General features: G+C 41.7%; 1 protein-coding gene across 1 annotated transcript; it reads left to right on the forward strand.

Moving 5' to 3' along the window:
• The first annotated feature begins 610 nt into the window (after positions 1-610).
• On the forward strand, positions 611-11,910 carry LOC124053909 (DENN domain-containing protein 2A-like). Its single transcript, XM_046379498.1, has 20 exons — positions 611-869; positions 1,880-1,951; positions 2,904-3,995; positions 4,152-4,243; positions 4,797-4,891; positions 4,985-5,194; positions 5,341-5,434; positions 5,532-5,582; positions 5,663-5,865; positions 6,577-6,686; positions 6,932-7,001; positions 7,421-7,498; positions 7,584-7,724; positions 8,207-8,355; positions 8,992-9,169; positions 9,274-9,315; positions 9,421-9,529; positions 9,643-9,921; positions 10,001-10,087; positions 10,188-11,910. The coding sequence occupies exons 1-20, from the start codon at positions 838-840 to the stop codon at positions 10,217-10,219; spliced, it is 3,216 nt and encodes a 1,071-aa protein (XP_046235454.1). The 5' UTR covers positions 611-837; the 3' UTR covers positions 10,220-11,910.
• The last annotated feature ends 13,248 nt before the right edge of the window (positions 11,911-25,158 follow it).

Here is a 25,158-nt window from a genome sequence, read left to right on the forward strand (position 1 = left end):
ACTTTAAAGGGGGTGTTGTGCATGGTGAAAATTTCCACCGTGGTATGTGTGTGTGTGTGTGTGTGTGTGTGTGTGTGTAAAAGAATTTCAGGATTCAAAGGTTTATTTATGTAAGTAATATAAGAGTGAATTACACCTGAGGTTGTGTTGGAGTTCAAATAAAGATTTAGTTTCCCTTTGAGTGTAACATTTAACTCAATTTCTTAATTTCTTTATGGAGATGAATACATATAATAATATAATATATAATACATAATAATACATAATACATAAATAATACATGTAATAGCGCAAAAGAGGTGGACTGATACTCCACAGCTGCGTTAGCAACTCCAGTTCAGAAGCAGCTGTGACGTGAATTCCAACGAACTTCAGATTTGGAGGGAAATAATGTAACACAATGACATGTGGTCTATCCCATGTGGGACAGCGAAGCCAGTGGACAAGATGATGTTGTTAAAGTTTCAGTCAGTATTTAGAGTCTTCTTCTTCTTCTAGAGGCTTCTTAATAATATCAGCTGCACAACCAGCAGATAAAGACACATATATAAGAGAGAGAGAGAGAGAGAGAGAGAGACAGAGAGAGAGAGAGACAGAGAGAGAGAGGAAGTCATATTCAGAGTGTGTGTGTGGGCAGAGAAAGAGTGAATGAAAGCTGGATACTGGAGAAGAGACAGGGAGAGGAGAGGAGAGCATTTTGAGGTGAGACTCTTATGTCTCTGTTCTTACTCAACTGAACATCTGACCACACTTCAAGGCTTAATTCATCACATCAGGACATTATACCAATGGATACTCTTCTAGCAGCACCGGTTGCATTATGCTCCCAGTTTACTAATGAACACATGGAAACTGTACGACAGAAGGAGGTAAGAAACGGATATTATTTTGTATGATTAATGTGATTGGTATAGTGGGATTTAAACAGGCTGTGTTGTCTCATATTTTCTTTAGCTCGTCTGCACCTCAAATGCACAAATACTCAGTACTGCAGAGTAAAGCACGTTCATTCTGAATTAAATATATTTTCTGCTTAAATTCTGTAGATAAATAAAATAATATGTGGTATGTTTATTTTGATAATAAATTTATTTTGGATATGTATTTTCTGAAGGGTTCTCTCATAATGAAAAGTGCAACTGCTTATGCATTTTTTAAATAACTGTGCAGCTCAGGATGGCTAGCTGTCTTTATCACACGGTGAACACGTATCTGAAGGTTTCCCAGCTCCCAGTCATGGACTACGTCTTTAAAGGCTGAATGTGGTCCCTCTGCTCAAGCTGCCCTGTCATTTGGACTACATATCAACTAAACAAATGATCACAACAGACTCAGAGCTGGGAAATTACCAAGCGCTATCTTGGAGGCTACTGAACTTTGAAACATTGGCCTCAGAGATGTGAAAGTATGAGAGTCAAGAAGAGGAGAGCAGAGCTTTTTATTCACAGTGAGGGCCAAAGGTTGGTCTCCTGTGAGGAGAAAGCAGCAGAATAAGGAACATGCATCAATAAGAAAAGGCAGGAAGAGTGATTCAATCATGCAAGAGCTCCCTAATGGCTGTTGAAATGTTGGTTTGTGTGATGAACTGCTCGAGGGAGTTACACTGAGTCCCCGGTTGTCATGTTTTTCCTTGAGTCTGCCCAGCTGGCTCCTGCATACTGCACATTACTAACTGTGAATGGTCACACTGTATAAAATGTCAGTCTTACCAAGGCTCTTAATCTAATTTTGAGAAATAATATGAAAACAAATTGCATGTGCAGATATGGACCCAAGACAGGAAGAGATGCCAATAAAAATGTTGCTATTCAAACTCAGCTCTAAGAAATGCTTGTAGGCTGATTGGCTGAAGTTGATTTCCTTTCCATCTCTGTCTCAGGTGTACAGTGATCATGGCAGGCACTGAGAGAATGACAACCAAGCCGTACTACATCTACTCCACCATCAACAGGTCTGTATCAGAACAGGTTTATCAGGGAATGCTCTCCCTGTGGGAAATTAGCATTTTACTCAGAAAAATTCTTTCTGAGCTTAAGAAATAAGTAACGCAGTTAAGGTGGCCCTTCACTCATCACATCCATGAAGGAAAAGTCAGAAAAGGTCTGTCAACCTAGGGCTTCCCATTTCCTCCCGTTTATTTATTAAAACATAACGGCTTGATGAAATGGGCCCTGGTCCAAGTATGTGTTTATTTAGCAAGGCCAATGAGAAGAAGACGCTTGGTCATAGGGCTGTCCTCTGGCTTTAACTCTCAGGCTGAATTTTTCCCACTATTGCCAGAAAAAGACTAAGTGTCCCCAAACTGGCATTTGCAGTGACTGCAATGGGAAGTTCAGGAAACTCTAATAGAAGTCAGAGGCATTTCATTGGCACCGGTGATAATATTATCATTTAAAAAGATTACTGAGAAATTTTGCAGTTCTCCATCTTTTTTGTCTAACATAATCCCATGAGATGAGCTCACGAAGCTTTCACTAAATTTGTGCAATTAAATTGATTTTAAAGATCAATTAATACCAGTTGGCCTATAAGAAAGTAAAGTCAATAACCCACTGACTAAAAATGCGTCTCCACTTCTGTCTATTGTTTTAAAATGAAGCCAAAATATCTTGGATACAAGTGTTGTCATCTTTTGCTGGTGATGTCATTTGGAGCCAAAGTATGTCTAGGAGTAATCAGTTGGTGGAGGAGCAGTATTGATGTGTGTATATATAATATATATATTATATTTTTCTTTTTTAATAGGCCTAGTTGGAAATCTGCTTTAAAATGTCACTACTTCACAAAGTCCCATTTAATTTTTTTTTTTTTAAAGTTTCAGTTTGGTTGTGTTCATGTGATGTTTGAAATTTTGATGTTAATTTGTGAAACTAAGAAAACACGTTTTTTGTGTGTGTGTTTAGGCTTAAGAGGGACTGTCTAGGTGAAATTAGCGGTTTCCATATTGCTTCAGTGGAAAACAAGGGAACTGGCCAAAGAAGACAGGGAGCACCTAAACTCCCCTTATCCCCACTGGATAACTTGAGCAACCAGAGAGAAGAATCACTCATAATGGCTCACAGGGGGCCGACTTTTGACCCTAACAGCAGTAAGAACACTCTCTTGGTGGGCAACAAGCTCCCCAGATCGAATGGAGGCAACATCAAGGACAAGATTTCTCTTTGGGAGGGGAAGGAACCATTGGGTTCTTTGGGCCACGGTGCTAGCGTAAAAAGGACAGAATCCCTGACAAAAAGCAACAATAAAACTACTGATGAGCAGAGTGCAGAGAGTTGCAGGAGAGCAGCCCATAAGGAAAAAGAAAATCTTGGGAAACAGAATGGGGATTCAAGGCCCTGTTCACCTGTTGAAACTGGAAAGCAGCAAAGAGTGATGCTGAAGAGCAGCAAGCCCAATGAGAACCAACAAGACGATAGTAGAGTTGTTCACAGGGAAAAGCAAATCCACGAGAAAGAGAATGTGGAGAACCCTGGGGATTCAAGGCCTTGTTCACCTACGGTGGCAGCGCAGGAACAAGTGGGGACATTGAGGAAAAACAATGACAGGTGGACAGCCAAACAAACCAGCCAGGAGAAGAGAGCTGTATTTACTCTTTTCAAAAAGCTGGAGGCTTTGGGGGATAACCACGGGAAAACTCAAACAGAGCTGGGAAATTATTTCAGCCCACCTAGCAAAGACAAACAGATAGAGGTGAAGAAGAAAGAACCTGAAGTTATGGCTCACAGTAGTGCAGAGAAATCCCCTCAGGGCATAGAAGGAAAGCAGCAGGAGAATGTGTATACAGAGCCAGGGGCGCCTCCCATCAACCCAGTCCCCAAGCCCCAACGTACCTTCCAGCATCCAGCTTCTGCCTCCATTGGGAAGAGTCAGAGGCAGATGAGAAGACAGGGGAACCTTCCCCCGCTTCCCCACAACTCAACAAAAACTTCCTCAAAACCTCCCTCTGGTGTCCACGGGAGACAGAGGAGTGAGAGAGTCAGAGAACACATCAACAGGTATAGAGAGAGCAAAAAATTAATGTTTTGATCATATACTAACCACAACTGAGCCAACATACATAGATAAGAACAGTTAAAACTACATTTAACTGAATAATTTATACTTTTGAAGCACATATACACTAATTTGCACTTCTCTGCTGACTGTGACAGGAACTCCTTTGAGTTTGAAGACCTCACAGGGTCAGCTAGCCTGCCCTCCTCTCGCTCGCTGTCTCAGGAACATCACTATGAGGACATCCTCGGTAAGTCATCTTTACTATCGGTGTGACATTTAGGCAAGTACCGGTACACTTAATTGCTTTCATGCGATTTAGATGAGAGTTAGATGAAAACATCGACACCTATCACATATTTAATTAATATCTTAGTTTAGGATTAAGATGAGAATCAGAGGCAAACAACAGAAACACCTCTAAAGCTCACCAATTAAAACAATGTCTCTTGTTTGTGAGTAATAACTTAAAAAAAACATAAGAGTCAAAGGTTATGTGCTGGACTATTTCTGGCTGAGGGCAGTGTTCTCCTGAAGTTCACAGTATTTCCCAAATTGTCAAACTATGAGAGACTGTGAGAGACAGTGAGACTGTCTTTGTTTCCAATGCTTTTCCACTCCTTGACGTTCAACGATCAATATGTTGCATCACAGAGATTAGGTTTACAAATATCAAATATTACTACTGGCAGCTTCAACATATCAGAATAGCCTTCTGATTCATGTAATATTCGAAACTTGAGACTTCCTAATTTTGCCTATGAACATGTGTTGAACGTTGCCATCTTTGGTCTCCTCTGCAGACTCATCCCAAGAGAACCCATATGAGGACATAGAGCTGGAGAGTCAGTGCTCCCAGCAGTCTTTGCCCTCCTCTCCTGGCGCTGATAGCACCAAGGTCTCTGTGGTACAAGCAAAGCATAACAATGACAACACTTCATATTTAAATGATCACGAAAGTCGATTGAAGTTTTTTTTTTTCTGTCTCCAGACTTCGAGGCCTGGCTTCTTTAGGCAGAATTCAGCCAGGAGCTTCAAGTTGCTGGACCTGAGGAAAACCAACCAGTTGACCCACAGCACCAGCAGTGGGGGTGTTTCATCGCCTCCCCAGCTCAGCCCTCCCTCCACTCCTAGTGGGCCTGAACACACTTCCTGGCTCTCAGGGGACCCCTACAGCCGCACCTGCCGCAGGATACCAACGGTGTGTGTTCATGTACATATTTTTTTTATGTCATTTTCTTATCCAGAATCCCTTGACAAGACTAGAAGTTGCTCTGTTCACATCCTTGAGGAAAGCTATCATGATGCAGTATTTCTTCACACTCAGTTAGAACTTTTTTCCAACAGGTTGTGTTAAGGATCAATAGCATCTTTGAGTCCCGGATTGGAAAGAAGCATCTTCGGCGGGCCTATCATTACGCTGAAACAAGCTCAGGAAGAGGTGATGATGTTGGAATGATGGTTATCCAGAAGAAATTAAACTTCTAATGTCTACAAAGCAAATGTTTTGGCTTAAGAGACATGACTTTTGTTTGCAGTGACAGATGAGAACAGTGACTCTGAGAGTGAAGTTGAAGAAAGGGCAAAAGGTAGGTTACCGCAAATCACCTCTTTTTGTCTGTAAGTTTTTACATCTTTTGTCAGTTTTGTCAGCTTTGCACTTTTCCAGCTCATCGTCAGCGTCTTGTATCAGTCAAGTCCATACTGAGCAAGCCAAGCCAGGCTCAAGTCCACTACAGCGGTGCCAACAGTGCTCTGGAACAGGAGCTCCACCAGCGTCAGCTCTTTGAATATTTTCTGGTTGTGTCACTGCAAAAGTCGAAGACTGGTGCTCACTATCTGCCTGAGGTCACACAGCAGTTTCCCCTAAAGGTCAGGAGCAGAGGAGGGGTTGCATCTTTGCTTGCTTTGGTGGTTATTTTATTTTAAAAGGGCAATACACTGATTAAGTTCAGTTTACACATTTACTCATATGGAGAACTATTCAGACTGCAAAAGGTTGATGTTGTGTAACATCTTGTGTAGCTCCAGAGGGAGCTTTATAAAGACAGGAAATTCCCATAATGGAGTCTTCAGGCTTTAAATTTAACAGAAAGCCTGAATTACAGATTGGGTATGATATTTGAAAGAGGAGATTTAGGAGGCAGGAAAGATCGTTATGCGTGAATTATGGGAAATGTAGGATCCAGTCTTTCATTTTTTGGCTCATACTTGGCCTATGTTACATCCAATCTGACCATTCTTTAAAAACAAATCTGGGCCCAACAATTCTAAACCCCTGAAGTACCCCTTTAACTTTTGGGATCAAATTCCTCAGAACAGAACTGTACATTTTTACCACAGACAGATAAAGGCCATCGTTTAAAGCAGTTCAAAATGTGTGACTGATTTCAAGTCTCAATAAATGCAAACGAGAAATTTACACAATCCTATATTTGTTAACAAGAACAAGCAAATGTGTACCAGTTAAATATGAATAAATATGCAAGTAATAGTGGTAGAAAAAGTAATTAGTGAAAATGAAAATACATGAAAGATTCAAAAAATGAGTCTCATTGCATTACTGTTTTTGTCATGCTGCAGCTGGAGCGGAGCTTCAAGTTCATGAGGGAGACGGAGGATCAGCTGAGGATCATTCCTCAGTTCTGTTTCCCTGACGCAAAAGACTGGGAGCCAGTGGAGAATTACCCGAGGTGAGAGTGTAAAAACTAACTTAATGTCACAAGTTAATTCAATGGTCAAAACACTTTCGAATAGTCTTCCCTTAAAACTCTTGTTACCACTGGGAAAATTTGCTGATACACATAATAAATAAATAATTAATGTCAGTATCACAGTTGGTATGTATGTATTTATCTGTGTGTATTTTTCATATGTTCAATCAATATATTCTTATCATGTGTTTATTTGTGTATTTGTTGCGGGTCTTCCCTCATAGTGAGATGTTCTCCTTTGTTTTGACTGGAGAGGATGGGAGCAGGAGGTTTGGATACTGTCGACGTTTATTGGTAAATAGAAATGAGTTGAATAAATGAGTCCTGCTACTGAACAGGAAGTGACTAAATACCACGATGACGGCTGAGTAAATAAGCGTGCCAAAATAGTCAGTGTGCCTGTGGGAAAACAGTCCATCTCAGAGTCTGGGAGGAAGTGTGTGAGGCTGGGAAAGTGTGTGTGTGTGTGTGTGTGTGTGTGTGTGTGTGTGTGTGCGCGCGCCTTTGCATATGTTTGTGTCTATGTATTTGGACAGTATGTCTTATATTTTTGCGCTTTACTACTCTTAATTTGTACATTAACATAAATTCAGGAACATTTTTGGACACATAAAATACTTTAAAACCCAATTGTTGATCCTTGGATGTTAAACTGAATTTCTCAAGTTCAACAAGGTTACACATATCATAAACAAACTTTCCACTCTTTGCAGCCCAGTGGAAAAGGCAAACGTCTGCCAGAGGTCTACTGTATTGTTAGTCACCTTGGCTGTTTCAACCTGTTTTCCAAGGTAAACCCACTGGTCCGTTTTACTGTTGACTCAAAAGACTTAAAGCTAATTTACATAAGTGTGTTCGTGTTTGTGTGTACTATAGGTGCTGGATGAGGTGGAGAGACGGAGGGCGTTGTCTCCAGCGCTTGTGCAGCCTTTTATGAGAGCCATCATGGAGGCTCAGTTTCCAGCCCCAGGCAAAACCATAACCATTAAAACGTTCCTCCCTGGCTCAGGCACTGAGGTGATTGACCCAGGAGGTCATCTGGAACAACTGACACCAAAGGCTCCATAAATATTGACAAAAAGGGGGAAGGATGGTTCATCCCAAAATGAAAAATAATTACTTTTCTCAAAGCTTTTTGAATGTATTTATTTGCCACCTTGAGCATCACAAGCACAGTGCATCCGATACCTCTAAAGGTCAGCAATTCACCTCAAAACAGTGTAGATGGATAAATAGCACTACAGGAAAGACGAAAATATGTATTTCTGATTTTGGGGTGAACTGTCCCTTTAAGATCATAGAAAAGCAGATAAAATATTAATATTTTTAAAACTTTTTGTATTTTTTTGTCCATTAGAATTTCAAGCCTGCTGGTCTATGGGTAAAACTAGTCAATTCAAGTCACAATTTAATAGATGTCCATTTAAAAAAACGTAAATGACAATATTTATGATGTTCTATAACTTTGTAGATTTATCTCTCAGCTATCTGATTCCCAGGTGATGGAGCTTTGCCGGCCCTCTGACTCCCGCCTGGAGCATGTGGACTTTGAGTGTCTGTTCTCCTGTCTGAGTCTGCGGCTTCTTCTCCGGGTGTTCGGGTCTCTTCTGCTGGAGCGACGGGTCATCTTCACCGCAGACAAACTGAGGTTGGTCCTTTAATTGGAGCCTTTTATTCCATTCAGCTCATTTGATGCATCTTAAAATAAAAGGTGACACTGAACATCCTTCCTCCACTGTTTATGTGGTTTTGCAGTTGGCAGAAATTAGGTACAAGCATCTGGGATATTTTCATTAAGAAGTAAGAAGAGATGCGGGTGGTCCAGACCCACATTTTAAAATAAATTTAAGGCATCTCCGGATTTATTCAGGGAGCAAGCCAGTGAGATATTTTGAGGCCAGCCTGTTGAGTTGTTTCGTGTTGGGGCCAGTTTGTTTGTTCAGCAGGAGAAAGCCGGTGGGAGTCAGAAGGAGCGTTCAAACTAGTAAATGACTGGAATGCAAAGTTGAGTGACGTAAATGAAAAGAACTATGAGGCTTTGCTTTCCTCTCTGGGAAATGTTCTCAGTTTGGGGAATAGTCAGAGTGACTTGATGGTGTTTTAGACCATAGCACCCCCATGTGGTGACAATTAGTAAGTTTCTGCATTAAAAAAAGGCAAAAAAATCATTTGTAAAAGCCTTAAACGTACAATTAAAAGCATTTCCTCGTTGTTATTTAATGATATCTGACTGCTGCATCTCAACTATCCCCTCCATTCATTTTCTTTGTGTCTCTCCTTGTAGTACCCTCTCTCAATGCTGCCATGCCATTGTGGCGCTGCTTTACCCCTTTGTATGGCAGCACACCTACATCCCTGTGCTGCCCTCGGCTATGCTCGACATCGTCTGCACTCCAACCCCGTTCATCGTTGGCCTGCTGTCCAGCTCCCTGCCCCAGCTCACTGAGCTGCCCCTGGAGGAGGTCAGAGAGGCACTAATTCTCAGAAATCATGTGGTGAAACTTCATCTAAATAAGAACAATACATGAATCCAGAAATTGCAGTAATTTAGACATTTTATGTGTAGGTTCTGGTGGTGGATCTTGGAAAGAGTCGATTTCTCAGACAGGTAGGCCATGGGTTGAATGAGTGTGTTTTTTCTTACGTGATGAACAGGATCAATAACAGTAATATGGCCATAAATGGATTTTCTACCCTATTTTGTCACATTTAGTTGGATGATGAGGACTCCATCCTGCCCTCTAAGCTCCAGTCAGCCCTGGAGAATGTTCTGGAGAGGAGAAGAGAGCTTGCTAATGAGAGAGGAGGAGACACACCAACGGGTAATAAGGACTGAAAACTCACAGCTTTTTAATTTTGCAACTGAGTAACTTCAGCAGTGCCTTGCTGTTGTGTTTTTGTATGCAAGTTGAAGTATTTACCCTCTCCTCTCCAGACTCTCTTCAGACAGGCCATCTCAGCACTGTTGTGTCCGAGGCCTTTGTTCGTTTCTTCGTGGAGTTGGTAGGCCACTACCAACTCTTCATCTTCGGAGAACGAGAAGATGGCTACTCTTCCTCTTCCTCCTCCCCGGTCCCCTGCTCCTTCCAGCGTGAGGGTTTTCGTAAAGCGATCCCGTCTAAGACTGTGCGCCGCTTCCTGGAGGTCTTCATGGAGACCCAGATGTTTGGCTTGTTCATCCAGGAGAGAGAGCACCGCAGGCAGGCTCTAAGAGGTGAAGAGCTGCAGTTAAAAGAAGACATACAACTGTTGAGAAGCGAACCAGTGATTCACGATTCTTTTTCTTCCCTCAGGACTGTTTGAAGTGAGGGTGCAGGAGTATCTGGACTCCATTCATGAGAATGAACACCGGAGGGTTAACAGGTTTCTCAAAGGCTTGGGTAAGATTGCTTCTGAGTGATTCTTCTTAGCCAGAATTTCTTTGCCATAGTGAAACAAGTGCCACACGAACAATCTACTGTCGGCTTTCCTTTGTTTCAGGAAACAAAATGAAATTTCTTTCCAAGAAATAAAGGAACTATGATTGCACAAAACTAAAGAGAAGAACGGAAAGAAAGACTTCACAAACTGCTGAAATTCGACATGATCACTTGTGCCATCCTCATCTGTGTCAGTGTTTAAGACTGAGGGTTTGGCCAAAGGACTGATGATGGCTGTGGTGGACAGAAAATCCTTCGCTGTATTTCACATTAGTAAAGAAACATGGGACTGCAAAATCAGAGGTATTTAAGAGGTTCCTGGTTAGATCGTTTGAAATTATATTCTTCAGGAAACGACATTCATGAGCACACAAAGAACACAAAATAAAATCTGTCTCTCTAAGCTACATATGATTGACAATTTAAAGGCAAAACCTGAATACATTGTGAATTACATACTATATGTTTATATATGCATGATATGCTTCAGAGTTTGGTGGTCACCATTTGTATGCAGGGTCATTTGATGTGAAAAGTCATTCTCTTTTACCACTAGAGGGCAGTAGTATATTTTCTCTGATTATATGATCTTCACTCTGATAGTGACTGACCAGAAATGACACAGAGCTGCTTTCCCGCTCTTTAATACTTCAGTTTTCTTTCAGTCCTAACACTGACAGCATCACAAGTGCTTGACTTTTTTAACAAGTAAATAAACGTTCTCTTTTGAAGTGAGTCAGTGGGTCAGTTTCTTGCTTGTTTTCCCCCATTAAAACCATGCTAATGTCTCGTAAATCATCACACATTTAAAGTTCATTTATGTAAACTCTCTTTCCCCACCATCCTCCACATTGCAGGTTATGAATGATGAGATTACTTTATGGTAAAGACATAATGTCTCCAGTGACACTGGGCACCTTTTACAATACGAGCCTTGTTACACATTGGAAAATCCTGAGAAGAAAATCAAAGCCAAGTGAATTGTGTTCACTCAGCATTTGTGTGCAAGTTTTACTCAGTGAGTAATCCGCATACCACCCATTTGCTAACCATCCACTGCTGTGTTTGTGTGTTCGACGTTATTTGGCCTTTTTACTACAAAGAGCCTCGGTTCAGAGTTGGTGGCAGCTTTACTATTTTAGTCTCTGAGTCATGGAAACAAAGCAGATCTTTAGCCCACAAAGAGGAAAGCACATCTTTGTCAGCATGAAAACATAACACAGGTGCAGAGCAGAGCACAGTAGTGTATTGTTGAGGACTACTGCACTCACTTTGTGCATGCTGAGCAAGCCCGAGGGCCCCATGGCATCACACAGCACCTAACCTGTCACTTTGTTAGTGGCAAGTTCACTCGCACCTGCTGACACGGATGTTGATGCATATACACAGATGCACAGCCATGAGTACATAGTACAAAACACACACACACACACTACTGTATGTACTTTAAAAAAGTGATTCCAAACCAGGCGTGTACCTCTGGGGACTCCTTGCGTGTTACCAGTGGGTACATTTGTACTTTTGTTGAAGATGGGAAAACCAACTTAGAACTATTGATTTCCGACTTGCAACGGATTGCAAGGTTATGGTTGTGTCTTTGTTTTTCTCCCTGTAGAGCGTCATGTGATAGGAGCATGACAAACCAGTGAAGCAATGTGAGGTGGGTGTCTGTGTTATAGTTTCTAAAAAAAATTTCTGCTCATCCAGGCATAAACTCTGAACTCTACTGAGTTTTCCAAAAAGTCTGTGTTTGTGTCCTATAGAGCCATTAACGTGTACATGAAAGGCCAAAATACATAAAAAACCACATTTTAAGAAATATCTGTGTGAGTGTGGACATTTATATCTCTGGGTGTGATGAAGAGTTAGACCTAGCTGAGCTTATGTGACAGTGTCGCGGGAGTACAGTACAAAGACGGCTGGGAAACACTGCCGTAAAACATGCAGGTTCAGTGAAGCTGTCGCACAGTAACATATGTGAAAGTCATACCACAGTTTCCTATCTGGCTCCCAAGGTGGGGAAGCTGTGGTGCTGTGGGACAGGAGGCATCTCAGGAAGATGGATGTGGTGAGAGAAGAGCATTGACGGCAGGCGAAATGTTTGCTCACTCACTCAGGTTTTTGGAGTGTGTTTGCACATGTGTGCAGATGGGCGAACACCAAACCCACACTGTCACATACTGTTTCCTGCTAAACACCTGGCTGCAGCTCAACACAACTGGCTTGTTAGTGCGGAGGTAATTATGGTTTCAATTAATTCCAGTCAGCAGGGGTTGACCCCCCTAAAGCTTTACATCCTGCACTGGTGTATTTCCACAGCAAATCTCCCTGTGGAATATCTCTCAACACCACAATACAAATGTCATGTGTTTTCAGTCAGGGAGAGAGAGCACTCTTATCTGCCACTTCAAAACAACAATGGCTTGTTGAAACTTTAATCTTCAGTGCAAAGTGCCTTTCAGAGGTCCCTGTTACCTGACTGGATTCCACCTTTAAGAGATGCTATGCAGTGATACCACATTGTGCTGGTAATTGGAAACATCTACCTGCAAGTGAGAACCTGCTGCAAGGCTCAGTCGTGCAGTGTAGTTATGCCTATTATTCTCAGCAGAAATAAAATCATACAAACATCACGGTCCATTAAAACCAACTACAGATTTAATTATAAAATCCCTCCAGAGATTTATTGACCTCATTTTAAGGCTTGCAAACTTGCATTTGAAAGTCTCTGAGGGTTGCCCCTGCTAATTACATGATTTATGGTGTAATTTATGGAGGTGGGGGGAGGTGCAGCAACTAAGCAGCTCTTGTCATCAATCAAAACGAAAAGTTCAATGTCATTTTCCATCATTCTGTTTTATTATTTTTTTATACCTCTTCACCCACAACCCTCAATCAAAAGGACTGTTTTGGCAAGGATGAATTTGCTGAAAAGCTTGGGGTCATGGTGGTTTTAACTCCTAGGTGATATATGCAATTTTGTACAAATTATACTCGTGTGCCTTGGGTATTCTTGTCATCACGACACAAATATGGTACCTGCAGATTCCCATGGAGTCCTTTAGTGCCTGGCTGGACCTCCAGTGGCCATGACTGAGTCTAATGCTCCTCTAAACACGTCACACTGATTTTCATTTGCCTGATGCTGCCTGTGTGAGAGCAGAAGTGTGGGAATAACAAAGGAGAAAAAAAAATAAAAAAGCAGGAAAGCAAAAATGGCGGGAAACGGAGAGTAGGGCTGCCAAAAAAGCAGGAGCTTGATGTATGAGGAAAAAAAAAAACTTGTGCACATGCAAAAATGCCTGCACAGTGCGCACACATACACATGCGTCGAGAAGTTCCCGAACATGCACCCGCCAGCTTGTTTTTCGGAGCTGCAGGTGCAGTGTCCAGCTGCAGCCCTGCCATGCATGCCAGGGGCCTGAATCATTTCCCCCCTTCAGAGGAGGAGCCATTAAAGCATATGGAGAACATAACAGCAGGAGGAGGTGGAGGAGCAGAACGGCCGAGAAGGGCAGGAGAGGTGAATTTGACAGCGGAAGAAGTGAAGTGGTGCAAAGTATAGAGGAGAGGAAAAAGGATTAGTAGTGGAGGATTTCCCTGCTGCTAAGCCATGTTACAGCAAAGCCTTAAAACTGTGGACACAGACCAGGAGCTAGCAGAGAGGGTGGAGGGGGGAAAAAAAAGGAAGGAGGAGGGAGAGCAGGGGAGGTGCTGGACATGCACAGTCAGGGTAGTTTGAGAAAAGCAAACCCACTGTGGATTGTGAGTTTGACCCTTTTTCGTGGCCTCTGTTTCTCCATAATCTCAAATTTTGAAAGAAAGAAAAAGGGGGTGATAAAGGTTCAGAAAGGGGTGTAAAAGGGAGGGGGAGAGAAGTGGGGAGGGTTGCAGGGAGGCTCAGGCCACACACACAGATTTCCAGGCTTGAAGGTGCATCAGTCAGGCTTGTCTGCATGTGGTCTGCTCTAAGTGTCCAAGTTTATCCACACCACTATTACACCACCATTAGTCATGGCATCTGATGACAAGGGTTAAACTCCTTCTCTCTTTTCTCTCTCGCTTTGTCTATCACTCACTCGTGCAGTTCTAAGGACCTTTCAAAGGGTCACACCCCTGATTTTTCACATTTTCCCATCTCACCTTACTCGCCTGTGTTTAGCACGGAGAGGAGTGTGTCTGGAGCCCGAGGAGTGGACACACACACACACACACAGAGTCAGACACACACACTCATGTACAAGTAGACTGGTCGGTGGGGAATTCTTTGTCAGAATAGTTGCAGGGTGGTCCGGTCTGCAAGTTTCAGTATGTAGACTCATCTCGCTTCATGTGGTTTGTATGTGAGGACTTGAGTAGCTTTGTGTGTGTCCTGGAACTCTAATAAGTCCTGTCCCATTGTGCACAATGCAGTGAGCCAATCCAAATAGTTCATTTAAAGTTTGTTTTTGTTGTCAAAGCAGCTCTAGAAAGTGGTTGCATCCTGAAACAAGCAAGGTTGTGTCTGAAATCAGTGGGTACCCTGTTTACTATGAAGTGCACTATATTTACACGCTGACCTTTGTTTGAGTGTCTGAAGGTGAAATTTATGCAGGATGCACATGGTTTTGTTTGCACATGCACACATACATGAGTGTGCACACAGGCACATTTCTCTCTGAACACACTCCTTCTTCACCTTTCAACCTCCCTCTCAGTTAGCCTGCCAACATTAACAGTGTGACTGTCCACAACAATCACAATATCTTTTCCTGTAGAGTCTGCAATCTGCTAAAAAGATACTCTTGACGAAATGTGATCCACTATCACCTGCCATGGTGCTCAGTCCGACACACTTGCAGCTTTACAGTGCGCAGGATGACGTAAAACAGCCTGACTGACAATTGCTACTCTTATAAAGACGAGAATACACACTAACGTGTGGTTTTCACATTAACATCAGGATTATGTTTGTGTGTGTGCGTGTGTGTGTGTTTCATGTGTTGTTTTGTATGTATGCATAACAAATCGGGGATTATCCCATCACTTGTGGTAATGTGTTGACTGTAATTTCATTTTTTGGGCTGATGTCAACTGAAGCAATTATGGGTGTTTTTAAAAACAGGACTAATGTGCAGACACGCAGAGCACACTGAGTGTGTTGAGAGAGCGGTGCTATTTGCAGAGTGAGAAAATTGCCTGACAACTGTACGCGCTGCCTGTGAGTAATGTTGCCATGAGGAAGCACGCCCATACAAATAGGCTCCGTCTTTAAGCTGTCACTCAGCCATTCATCACCCTGTGCATTTATTCCCTGGGATTAGAAATGCTTATCTCTTGGTGGCCGTGTTTATTTTGCTGTGGAGCTGTCACAAGTGTGCTTTTAGCTGCTGTCTTTGTGTGTGTCCAGAATGATCTACATCTCCACTCAGGTGTAGGATCTTGCTTTTCTGTATGCTTTTTATCGCTCTAAATTCTGTTTGGTAGTATCCTGAAAAAAGGCCACAATTCAACAGTATTTGACTTGTTTTTAGGAAGTAAATAGCTCCTTTTTTCTAAGCAACCTTGAAACTCTACAAGGTTTTTGCACACACCCTGCCAAGATATATCAAGTCTCTGAAGACATGCAGTATGTTAGTGTTGTATCTTTACAGAGATGCTTTTGCTCCTGCTGCTCTCCACTTTAGATGGCAGTAGTAGAAAACATGCTGTGAGGAAAAAAAAGATATGTATGGTTTTGCTTTATTTTGGTCCTCTTCACTTTCCACTTCAGCCAGTCTTCACAGTGATTTGTACTGCTGTAGGTTTATAACTGGCACAAGTCTGGAAAGTTCTGGAAAAGGTTATGGGGAACTTTTTCCACCAGTACAGATTGTGGATGGTGTTGAATCAGTTATTGCAGGTCAAAGACAAGGTTTTTACTACCCCACCGTGATGTGATTCAGATCAACGCTTTAAATACTGAAAATCCATTACTGTAAAAATGAAGGACTGAAATATATGCGACATGTATTCAGTTAAGTTGATTTGACAAGCTCAAAAAAAGAGACAGGGAGGAACAGTTAAAGTTTGGCATGGAGCTCTTAGGCACATGGCAAATACATCTGAGTGTACTGTAATAAAGAGGAGGTGTGTGTGTGTGTGTGTTTGAAAGAGAGATGCAGTATTTGAGTGTCTTTTGACTGCAGTTTTCCACATCTCATCTGCAGCTGAGCTGCAGCTGAGCTGCTAAAACAAATAAGTCTTGCCAGCGTTTTGGACATTCACATACAGAAATGAAATGCTAATCTGACTCACTGTCTCACTGGACTCATACATAATGTATGCACATGTGTAGTTCTTTATGAAAATAAATGAAAAATGTTATATGAGAGGATTTTTTAAGTGGTCATTTTTTTCCATGAAACAGTTTTGAGTACGAATGGGCCCCCACTGGTGGCGTGTCTACACAGGAGGCGTTTCAGCTGCATTTTTTAGTTGTCCTTCTCACTTGTGTCTGATGGAAAAGAATACGCTTCTGTTTTAGTCCACACAGAATAACAGCTTCTGTTTCAGTAGCATTGTATGCACATAAACACTTCAAGTCTATTTTCACCATAACTATAGTTATTATCCGTTGGACCGTGCTGCTACTGCTTTGCTAACATGCTGCTCATGCTCCGCCTCATGGACGCCGTGTGAGATAACATGCGGATACAGTCCAAAAGTGGATGTGTTTCTTTTTGTAGAGTACATTGGGTGTATATGAATCCAAATGTGTTTTTCTATGAAATGCAGCCACAGTAGGATTTTGGGACAGATATGGACAATAATATCAGCAGAATATTAGTCTCATAATATTCACAATGATGTTTTCATTAATGTACAATCACCTGAAACTAAGAGTCCACCCACCATACTGTACAGCTATGCTTCTACAGTAGCACAGAACAGACAAACCGAATATGGGTCCTGTGGCCACCACAGGGGAGGCTGAGACGACTTGCAACCTGCAACCACACACAAATCCTACACACTGGACCTTCAAATACTCGGTCACACCTAGCCATTGTGATCATATCTACGAATAAATAAATAAATATCACAAGAGGCACACTGCTTTGCAAAAATGTATACTCTTTAATACGTCTTCATCGGGGCATGTAAAAACAAATTGCAGCTTGCAGATACGTCAAGGCAGGTGTCAGCTGCCAGGTAATCAGAGTAACTCTGATTGGCCCAGGCAGTCAAGACAGTGGGTATGTGCATAATTAGGTGAACTCTAACATGACGTCAATATCCCAAAGTGTATTAAATGTGACATTTATATTACAGTACATTTACATTGTTTAGGAAAATGCTGCATCAAATCACCTAAAGCAACATGGAAAACTCTACAGTGGTTGCAACATGTATTCAAATGAAGGTACCACCATTTCTGGCTGATGGCAGATGTCATGGCTGTCATATTGTACCGTATGTACAGTTCACATGAGGTAGCTGGACCTTGTTTTGATAAATGTGGGAAAAGGGGAAGTGGCTGGGCTGTATGTTATCTTATCTGTGCACTGTCCAAGCCACTGACTGTGCCGTGTCCTGGGAGTGACAAGAACAGTTGTGTGTGTGGTAGCTGGCAGCCGCCACAGGCCTGTTTCTCTATACAATTGAGTGGGCCTGAGAGACAGTGCAGAGGTCTGAGCCCATTCTCCTCAGGATGTTCCTCTGCACTATGAGTTGATATGTACAAAACTGTCCAGAGAGAGAGAAAAAATGTTGTAAAGGAAAATACAGTGTAATTGCACTCAGCTCATAAGCTCGCATTTGGCTAAAGCGCAAACCGAAAACATTTAATGACCTACAGGCCAGAGACATTTAATGAAATCCTCTAAATGACATATGGGTCAATTTGGCTGCAATAACCCTTGAACATTTTGTTCCAAAATGAGATATCCATTATTGGAAAAAGGTGAAGCTTTATCTTGCCAAGCAGCACACAATGAAATTGTGAAAAAAAAACTTCCATTGACAAAACACTGTTGGATTCTCTTTATTTTAGAAACAGTGATTAATGACCTTCCCCTAAAGTCTTTTTCCCCTCGAAAATAAATGTATTGCATTTTGGAGGTGGCTCTCCATTTTTTGCTGCTGTAAAGGCAACAATCCCACTCTTGCCAAACTTTTCAACACTGGACCTTAGACTGAACAAGTTGATTGATTGACTTATGGACTCTGGCCAGTGTGTCCTCATTTGAACTGTCTGAATCAGAAAGGCCTCCACTGTGGCGGGAAATAAACTCAGCTCTCTCCCAAACCGCAGCAGGTGGCCTGAGTTTGGGTCATACACTAGCTTCATATCAAGTTACCTGCTTATACACATGTTATCAATTAGTATAGATCCTCGGTGTGATGGAGCCCGTGGCTCATGGTTTTCTGTCTTTTCTCTTCCAAAACCAAAGGTATGAAGTGAGAGCAACAGTAGTAAACAAGAGAATCTGGCGCGACCTGCAAAAATGTAGTTTACATTTCAGCAGCTTTTATAATCAATTAGATGTTGAAATTTCAAATAAACCTGGCAGTGGGTGGTCTAGTTGTTAAAGCTTCATTGGTTGCATCAAAAATGTCCTAGCAACCATGACTAGTGCCATAATAGATGTTCATTACTGATTAATAGACGATGCATGAATGTTTACATACATAACGTCCAGGCAAGATGAATTAGCTTTTGCACAAAATAATGCAAACACACAGGTGAAGCAGGCAGCTGAATTCCTGAGAAGTGAGGCAGGCGTCTGAAGACCCTGGAATCTGACTGGTCTCTTCAGAGAGGAAAAAAGTTGTGATTCCGAAAATCGTCCATCACTTAGTCTTATTCAGAAATATGTCTGGGACTGGTCCTATGTGAAACACTTGTACAAACACAGACTGTCCTTTTATACGTCTTGGCTGTCTGTGGCTCAGAGAGTTGCCTCCGGGGAAGGGTCTCCTTCCAGTCAGTTTCCACTCAGAAGGAACCAAAATACATCCTGGCCTGGCTATGGAGACCATGTCATTTCAGACAGTATGTATGCAAGAGAGACAGATGCACAGACGGAACAGATTTATATGGTAAAATGTGTAAGTGTTGGGCAGGTAAAAACAACTTGATCTGAAATGACCCCAGCTCGGTACTTTGTTTTGATTTAAGAGAAATCAGAAAAGTTTTTATTGCAAAAGTAGTAGTAAAGCAGTAGTAGTCTTGGCCCTTAAAGAGAGGATATTATATATATATATTATGTCTTTGAACCAACCTGTAAAATAATGAAGACTGTTTTTGCTCTCAACCCAAAGTCTTCTAATCTAATTACAATGCTACAAACTTTGCATCTTTGACATCCTCATGGATAATGCCACATGCATTATGTTAAAGGAGCTGCTGGTCTACTTTGATGTGACAATAACAGAAATGCTCTTCCAGCTGCACACAGATGTACTTTCTCCAGATCCTTGCTTTTCTAGTCAGTATTCAATAACAAGAGGCACACATGCTGCATCAAGTGTCTAGATTGATTAAAGTTCGTACTCTTCCAGGAATTCATGACCGTGTCAGCCATGTCAAAAGTTGTCCAACGACGACCCATTAGCCAGGCCACTTTTGCGTGACATCATAATGACTCAGCAAACTGCACAAGCGCAAACTGGGCTTGTCCGTTCCCAAATCACTGCAAATCAAACTGAAGAGACGTGAAACTATTGGTCAAGTCCCGACAAAATGATAAACTTCAGCAACAGAGTTCATAACAACTTTGGAGTTTTCTTCACTGCTAAACATGTTGCAGTGTGTCCATGACACACCCTTTTTAATCTGCATCCTGTCATTCTTTGTCAGCTTGTCACCGCACTGGCGCCATCTGCGCGCATCCTGATGAATTTTTTCCATTCTCAAGCCCCAACTCGCTCATATGCCCAGACTCATACATAATAAAGAAAGCCAGTCGTCCAAGCTGATAACACCTGTTCATTTTAATGCATTCTAGCATAATTTTTTCAATAATCCTACAAGTCACAAAGTAGCACCAGATTTCTCCATGGAAAATGTGTTTGTTCTTTGAGCATCAGCACACGTTTTTTTCGCAACTGGTGATTACGCAATCAGCAGTCAAGAGCCCTAACACGTGGGAAATTTTGCTTTGGTAGGTGGAGTAGCATATGTTCTCAAGTTCTACTGCTGCTGCCTGAGATTGTTGAGTCTACTTTGCATTTTTTAATCAAAGATCTTTCTCCAGTGCTACTGTACTAGCAACAATCTATCAGTCTCCACTGTGGAGCCAAAGCTGTTGACAATGACTCAGCAGTTGCATATGGTCTACCAGAGCTGTTGTTAGTTTTGTTTGTGTATGCAGTTTCAAAAATGACAAAAGAAAATTAGGATTTCTTTGAATTATGCACTCATATGGTCCAACAGATTTACAAACAGTGCTGTACCACCTGTGGTACTCTATATGTGTAACGGTTGGAAAAATCGCTGCAGAAGATAAATGAAGCAAATGAACACTTTAGCCTTTTATTTTTTGGAACCAGTTTGCTGATAAATATGAGGTGAACTGGCCAAACCTCATACAGGCGTAAATAATGGTCACACAAATTGTGTTTTATTGTCATTAAATCCAGATGTTCATTTATGGGAGCATTTGGGGTAACAGGTAGTGTAGGGCCCGAAGCCTCATCAGGAACTCTCTAAATCCCTTAGTCCTCGGCCCTGGTCCTGATGCAGCTCATTAAACTGCGATTATACTGCTCCCAAGGGTTTGGGCCCAGGACCAGCTCATTAGAAAGGCAACAGAAAACAGAGCTCGCAGAGTGAATTGTAGTAATGCAGTGAGCCTCCAATCACTATCATCTGCTATGCTACTTTGTCTTAAAACAAAGAACTTCAGACTGAATTTTAAGAAAAGTGTGAGGTTTTGTAGTGTGTAAAAAACCCATAACTAACCTAACCAAGAAAAGGGACCTGCACTTGAATGTGCCATAGGGTGCTACAGGCTATTACCATCAGAATTAGCAGTTGGATGACCCCACGCGCCCTCTCAGCCATTCTGCTTCCCAGCTAATGGTGTGCTGTGGCTCTTACCTATCACAGGCAGTTAGAAAGGATCTGGTAGGACCTGCAGCACATGTGAAGCAGGAGTCTGGTCAAATTAACCTGACCCGATCAAGAGCAGATTTGAAAAGCAGGTGTTTGAAGGAAACACCAGGGAGGTCCAGTTCTTACATGAGTCTTAATCAGGATACTTGGCAAAAATTACACGCCGAGGTGCTCAAGTCTATTAAGATAATTTCATAAAAAGCAGAACTGCTATTCATTTATATTTTAATGTTCTGCCCAAGTTGTGATATCTAACCCGTGTCTAGTTTGAACTTTTTGAGAAGTTTAATTTTGTTAACTTTGGACAGAGCCAGGCTAACTGTTTCCCATGCTTCATGTGTTTATGTTAAGCTAAGCTAAGCTTTACCTTGATATTTGCCATAAAGGTATGAGAGTGATATCAGTCTTCTTATTTAACTCTTGCCAAAGAAATCAGTTTATTTCCTAAAACTTAAACCTAAAAAAAACCCAAACAAACAGAAACACCGAACATATACATAAAATATAGTCTAGCATCAGATAGAGCAGTCACTCAAACACATAGTTACTTATGGCTCCATTTCACTACACTGCAAGTTGCAATGAAACCATTTCACTGCCATTAATCATCATCATTTCAACAATCTCTTTCTCTTTGTGTACCTCTGTTCACCTACTTTGCTTGGTATTTCGAGCAGGCAAAGATTAGAAGTGGTGTCAAGTATCCTGCTCTACGTCTGGCACTGTAACCTTCCTCCCCGTGTTTTGACAGTCATTGATGAGTGCAGATAATGCGGAGTGTTAAAGCCTCTAATGGAGAGCACATCCAAATGTATGCCAAAACAAGCATTCTTTGTGAGGAGAGGACAGGATGTTACTGTAATACCTTTGACTGGTGCCAGACTATGAGGCTTGGTCGTGATGATAGCTGAGTGCAGTGGATGCCAGGCTGAATACCAAGACAGTGAATACAGACAACACAGACTGAGGAAACTATGGCTTTCACAGACACCGATAAATCCCTGAAAAGCTATCTTTTCAAGGGAGATACTGCACTAAATTATAAATGTAATTAAATTCACTGTAGTTAAAATAGGCTAACACCTTGCATACATTTGTAAAGAAGTATGTATGAATAAATGAATTCAACAAAAGATTTTTTGTTCACCTTTTCTGTATCCATGCACTGCCTGCATAAGTCTACAGATAGAAATGTGGCTTGGTAAGCTGGTCTGTTTGGTCTGCCACTTTTGTCCAGGCTCAATGACTACTAAATTGCCACGAAATTTGACCCAATCATTTGTGGTGCCCAGAGGACCAATCCTAATGACTTTGTTTACTTTTCCTCTAGTGCCATCATAAGGTTGAGACTGATGGATGTGACAAAAGTGCCTGAACAAAATTTGGGACATATGAAAGCTGGTACTCACAATTATGTTTCCTGGAAGATGACTCGTAATCACTTTGATCCATAAACTTTTCATTCCCATCAGTCTTAACATTACGTTATCCTAATTACAGCACTGTAGTAGCAAGTCCTCCCCTTTATTTCTCTGCATTTTCTCTGTTTAATTTAAAGTCAGTTCTGTTGATCTTTTCCCAAAGAGCATTTTTTTGTGAATAGATTTCTGAACTAAAGCGAGACAGGAAGAGGAGAAAATTGAGGGGGGGGTGGGATGACATGGGCCAGATTTAAATGCACAGTGCTGCGGTTACATACCACACATGCCAGCCTGCTTGAGTAACCAGGACACCAGGGCCTTAAAAATGAAAAGTTCTTTAACCACGACAATGTGAAATATGAAGGGTACTGTAGAGCTGAGATGCAGGACAGAAGCCCAGAGCAGCACCCCACCTCATTCCGGAGAGAGCTCATGTGTCATGTTCTCTGGGCTTCAACTCAAGTGTTATACAGTGCTGGATGTACACCATGAAAGGGTGGTAACCGTCGTCCTGTTAACAAAACCGAGTCTGTGCACCGGATGTGTTTATTTTAAAATCTCCAGTAATTACTTAACTATGCCTTAAAGATATGCTTGACAGAGGAAGAATGCTGTGTGTATATTTAGAGTAAATGCTGAGATAGTTACAGTCAAAACACTATATAGCACGGCTAATACACCCCTGACATTAAAAATGAACGGCTTCCTGGCACTAATGTGCTGGAAAGTCATTTGAGGGAGACCTCGCCGCTCATTTTCTATTAAGGTTACACAGAACATTTTCAGATCTGCACTTTTGAGAGCTTTGTGTGCCAACGGGAGAGCTTTCAAACAATGGACAGAAGGGGTTTCCGTTGCATTATGATGGAGAACCTGAGCCGTGGCTGCCTGCCATTCACAGTGTATGGGGCCGCAGTTTAGAGGAAGGAGCTGGCACTAAACACAGCAATGTGAGGGCACACGCTCAGATGCAAAGGTGCACGCTTCACTTTGATCTTCAAAGCAGTTTGATGTTCCTGCTGAACAGACTGAATAATCTGGTCATGTGGCGTGTTTTATCCATTAGAGGCCAGGCCAAGGAGTTGACTTTACCAGCTAAGATGCCACTGTATCATGAATCTTTATTTTAAAGGAAATCTCAGTAACCCAAAAAAGACTGTATGTAAACATAACAACTTGAAATTTCCACCGAAATTTGTGGTGAGACTTTTGAAATGACGCATTAAACCCATTCAAGTGGTTTCAGTGCAGCTCGAAGAACAGAGACATGAAAAAGCTTCTTTTGCTCTCTCTCTCTCTGTCACACACACACACACACACACACACACACTTGAGAGAAGCTCGTTTTTTGCAGTGTTGTGACTGACTTATCACGGGAGGTCCAGACTTCTGCCATATGCTGAGCCTACAGGTGCAGGAAGCTGACAGCTCTAAACACTGGGCACAATTGGGTCCCGTCTTTTCATACTCGACCCAAAGTGTTGACTTAAAAGCCTTGTTGCATTGTCTGTGCAGTTTTTTTTTAAACATTTTGTAAAGGTTTCAGTTGAAGAGGAGCCAATTTCTGTCCACCCTCCAAATGCCTGTGTAACCAAACAGCAGCAAGGGTCAGGGAGTTTCGATTGTTTTGGATTCTTCACTCACTGAATTCAACCTTTTTGCACCTTTATTCTGTAAAAGCAGTTGGAAAAATGACTGCAAGTGGCCTTTCTATTGTTTCTAGATTCACTGTTACTTAAGTGGTGGACTCAGCCTGGAGTTGCAGTGAAACTTCTTCCACAAAACTGGCATGTTTTTCAGAAAAGTAAGAATTTTAAACTGGCTGAGATGTGATTTTTTTTTCAGTGTGGTCTTTAAGAGTTCTCAAATCCAGATTGCCTACATCTTCCTGCTCCACTGTGCTGACTGGAAGCTCTTCAAGTCAATGTCTCAAAGAATAGTGAAAGAAATTATTTGAACCATATGATGCGAATGAAAAATGAGTACGTGTTTTTTTCACTCTCTGTGCAGCTGTGCACGCTGATTAAAACACTTACTGCACCGTTACTGCACTTTCTTTTTTTCTTAAAAACATGAAAGAGCTTTTCACTGGAATCTTAAGGTTGAATCTGAAACCCCATCTCTGAACAAAAAGTGAGGGCTACAGAGTGTAATAAACAATAAAGGTTTGAAACAAGGCTACTCTGACAAATATTGTCTTTGGAGGGAAGCCAGATTCTTGTGCCGATGACTCTGAGCCAGAGGCAAAAACTCATCCAAAGCCCAGAGTACTCTCGAGTGGGCCTGAGTGTTGTTTTAAAGTTTGAGGCAAAAGAGAATACACCAATGGCTCCCTGTGAGCTGAGATATTGTAATCCACACAACACACAAACACAGAACAACTTAAATCTGTGTTTCTTCAAAATGTGCACTGAACAGACATGAGGAAGATCATGCTTTTGTTGAGTTTTGTAGTTACTTGTGTTATGGTCCACATGCAGGTAATCCAGGTAGCCCAACTCATCTAGCTTGGCTTAGTCATTCATGTGCTG

Source organism: Scatophagus argus, chromosome 22 (assembly GCF_020382885.2).
Source record: "Scatophagus argus isolate fScaArg1 chromosome 22, fScaArg1.pri, whole genome shotgun sequence".
Lineage (NCBI taxonomy): Eukaryota > Metazoa > Chordata > Actinopteri > Scatophagidae > Scatophagus > Scatophagus argus.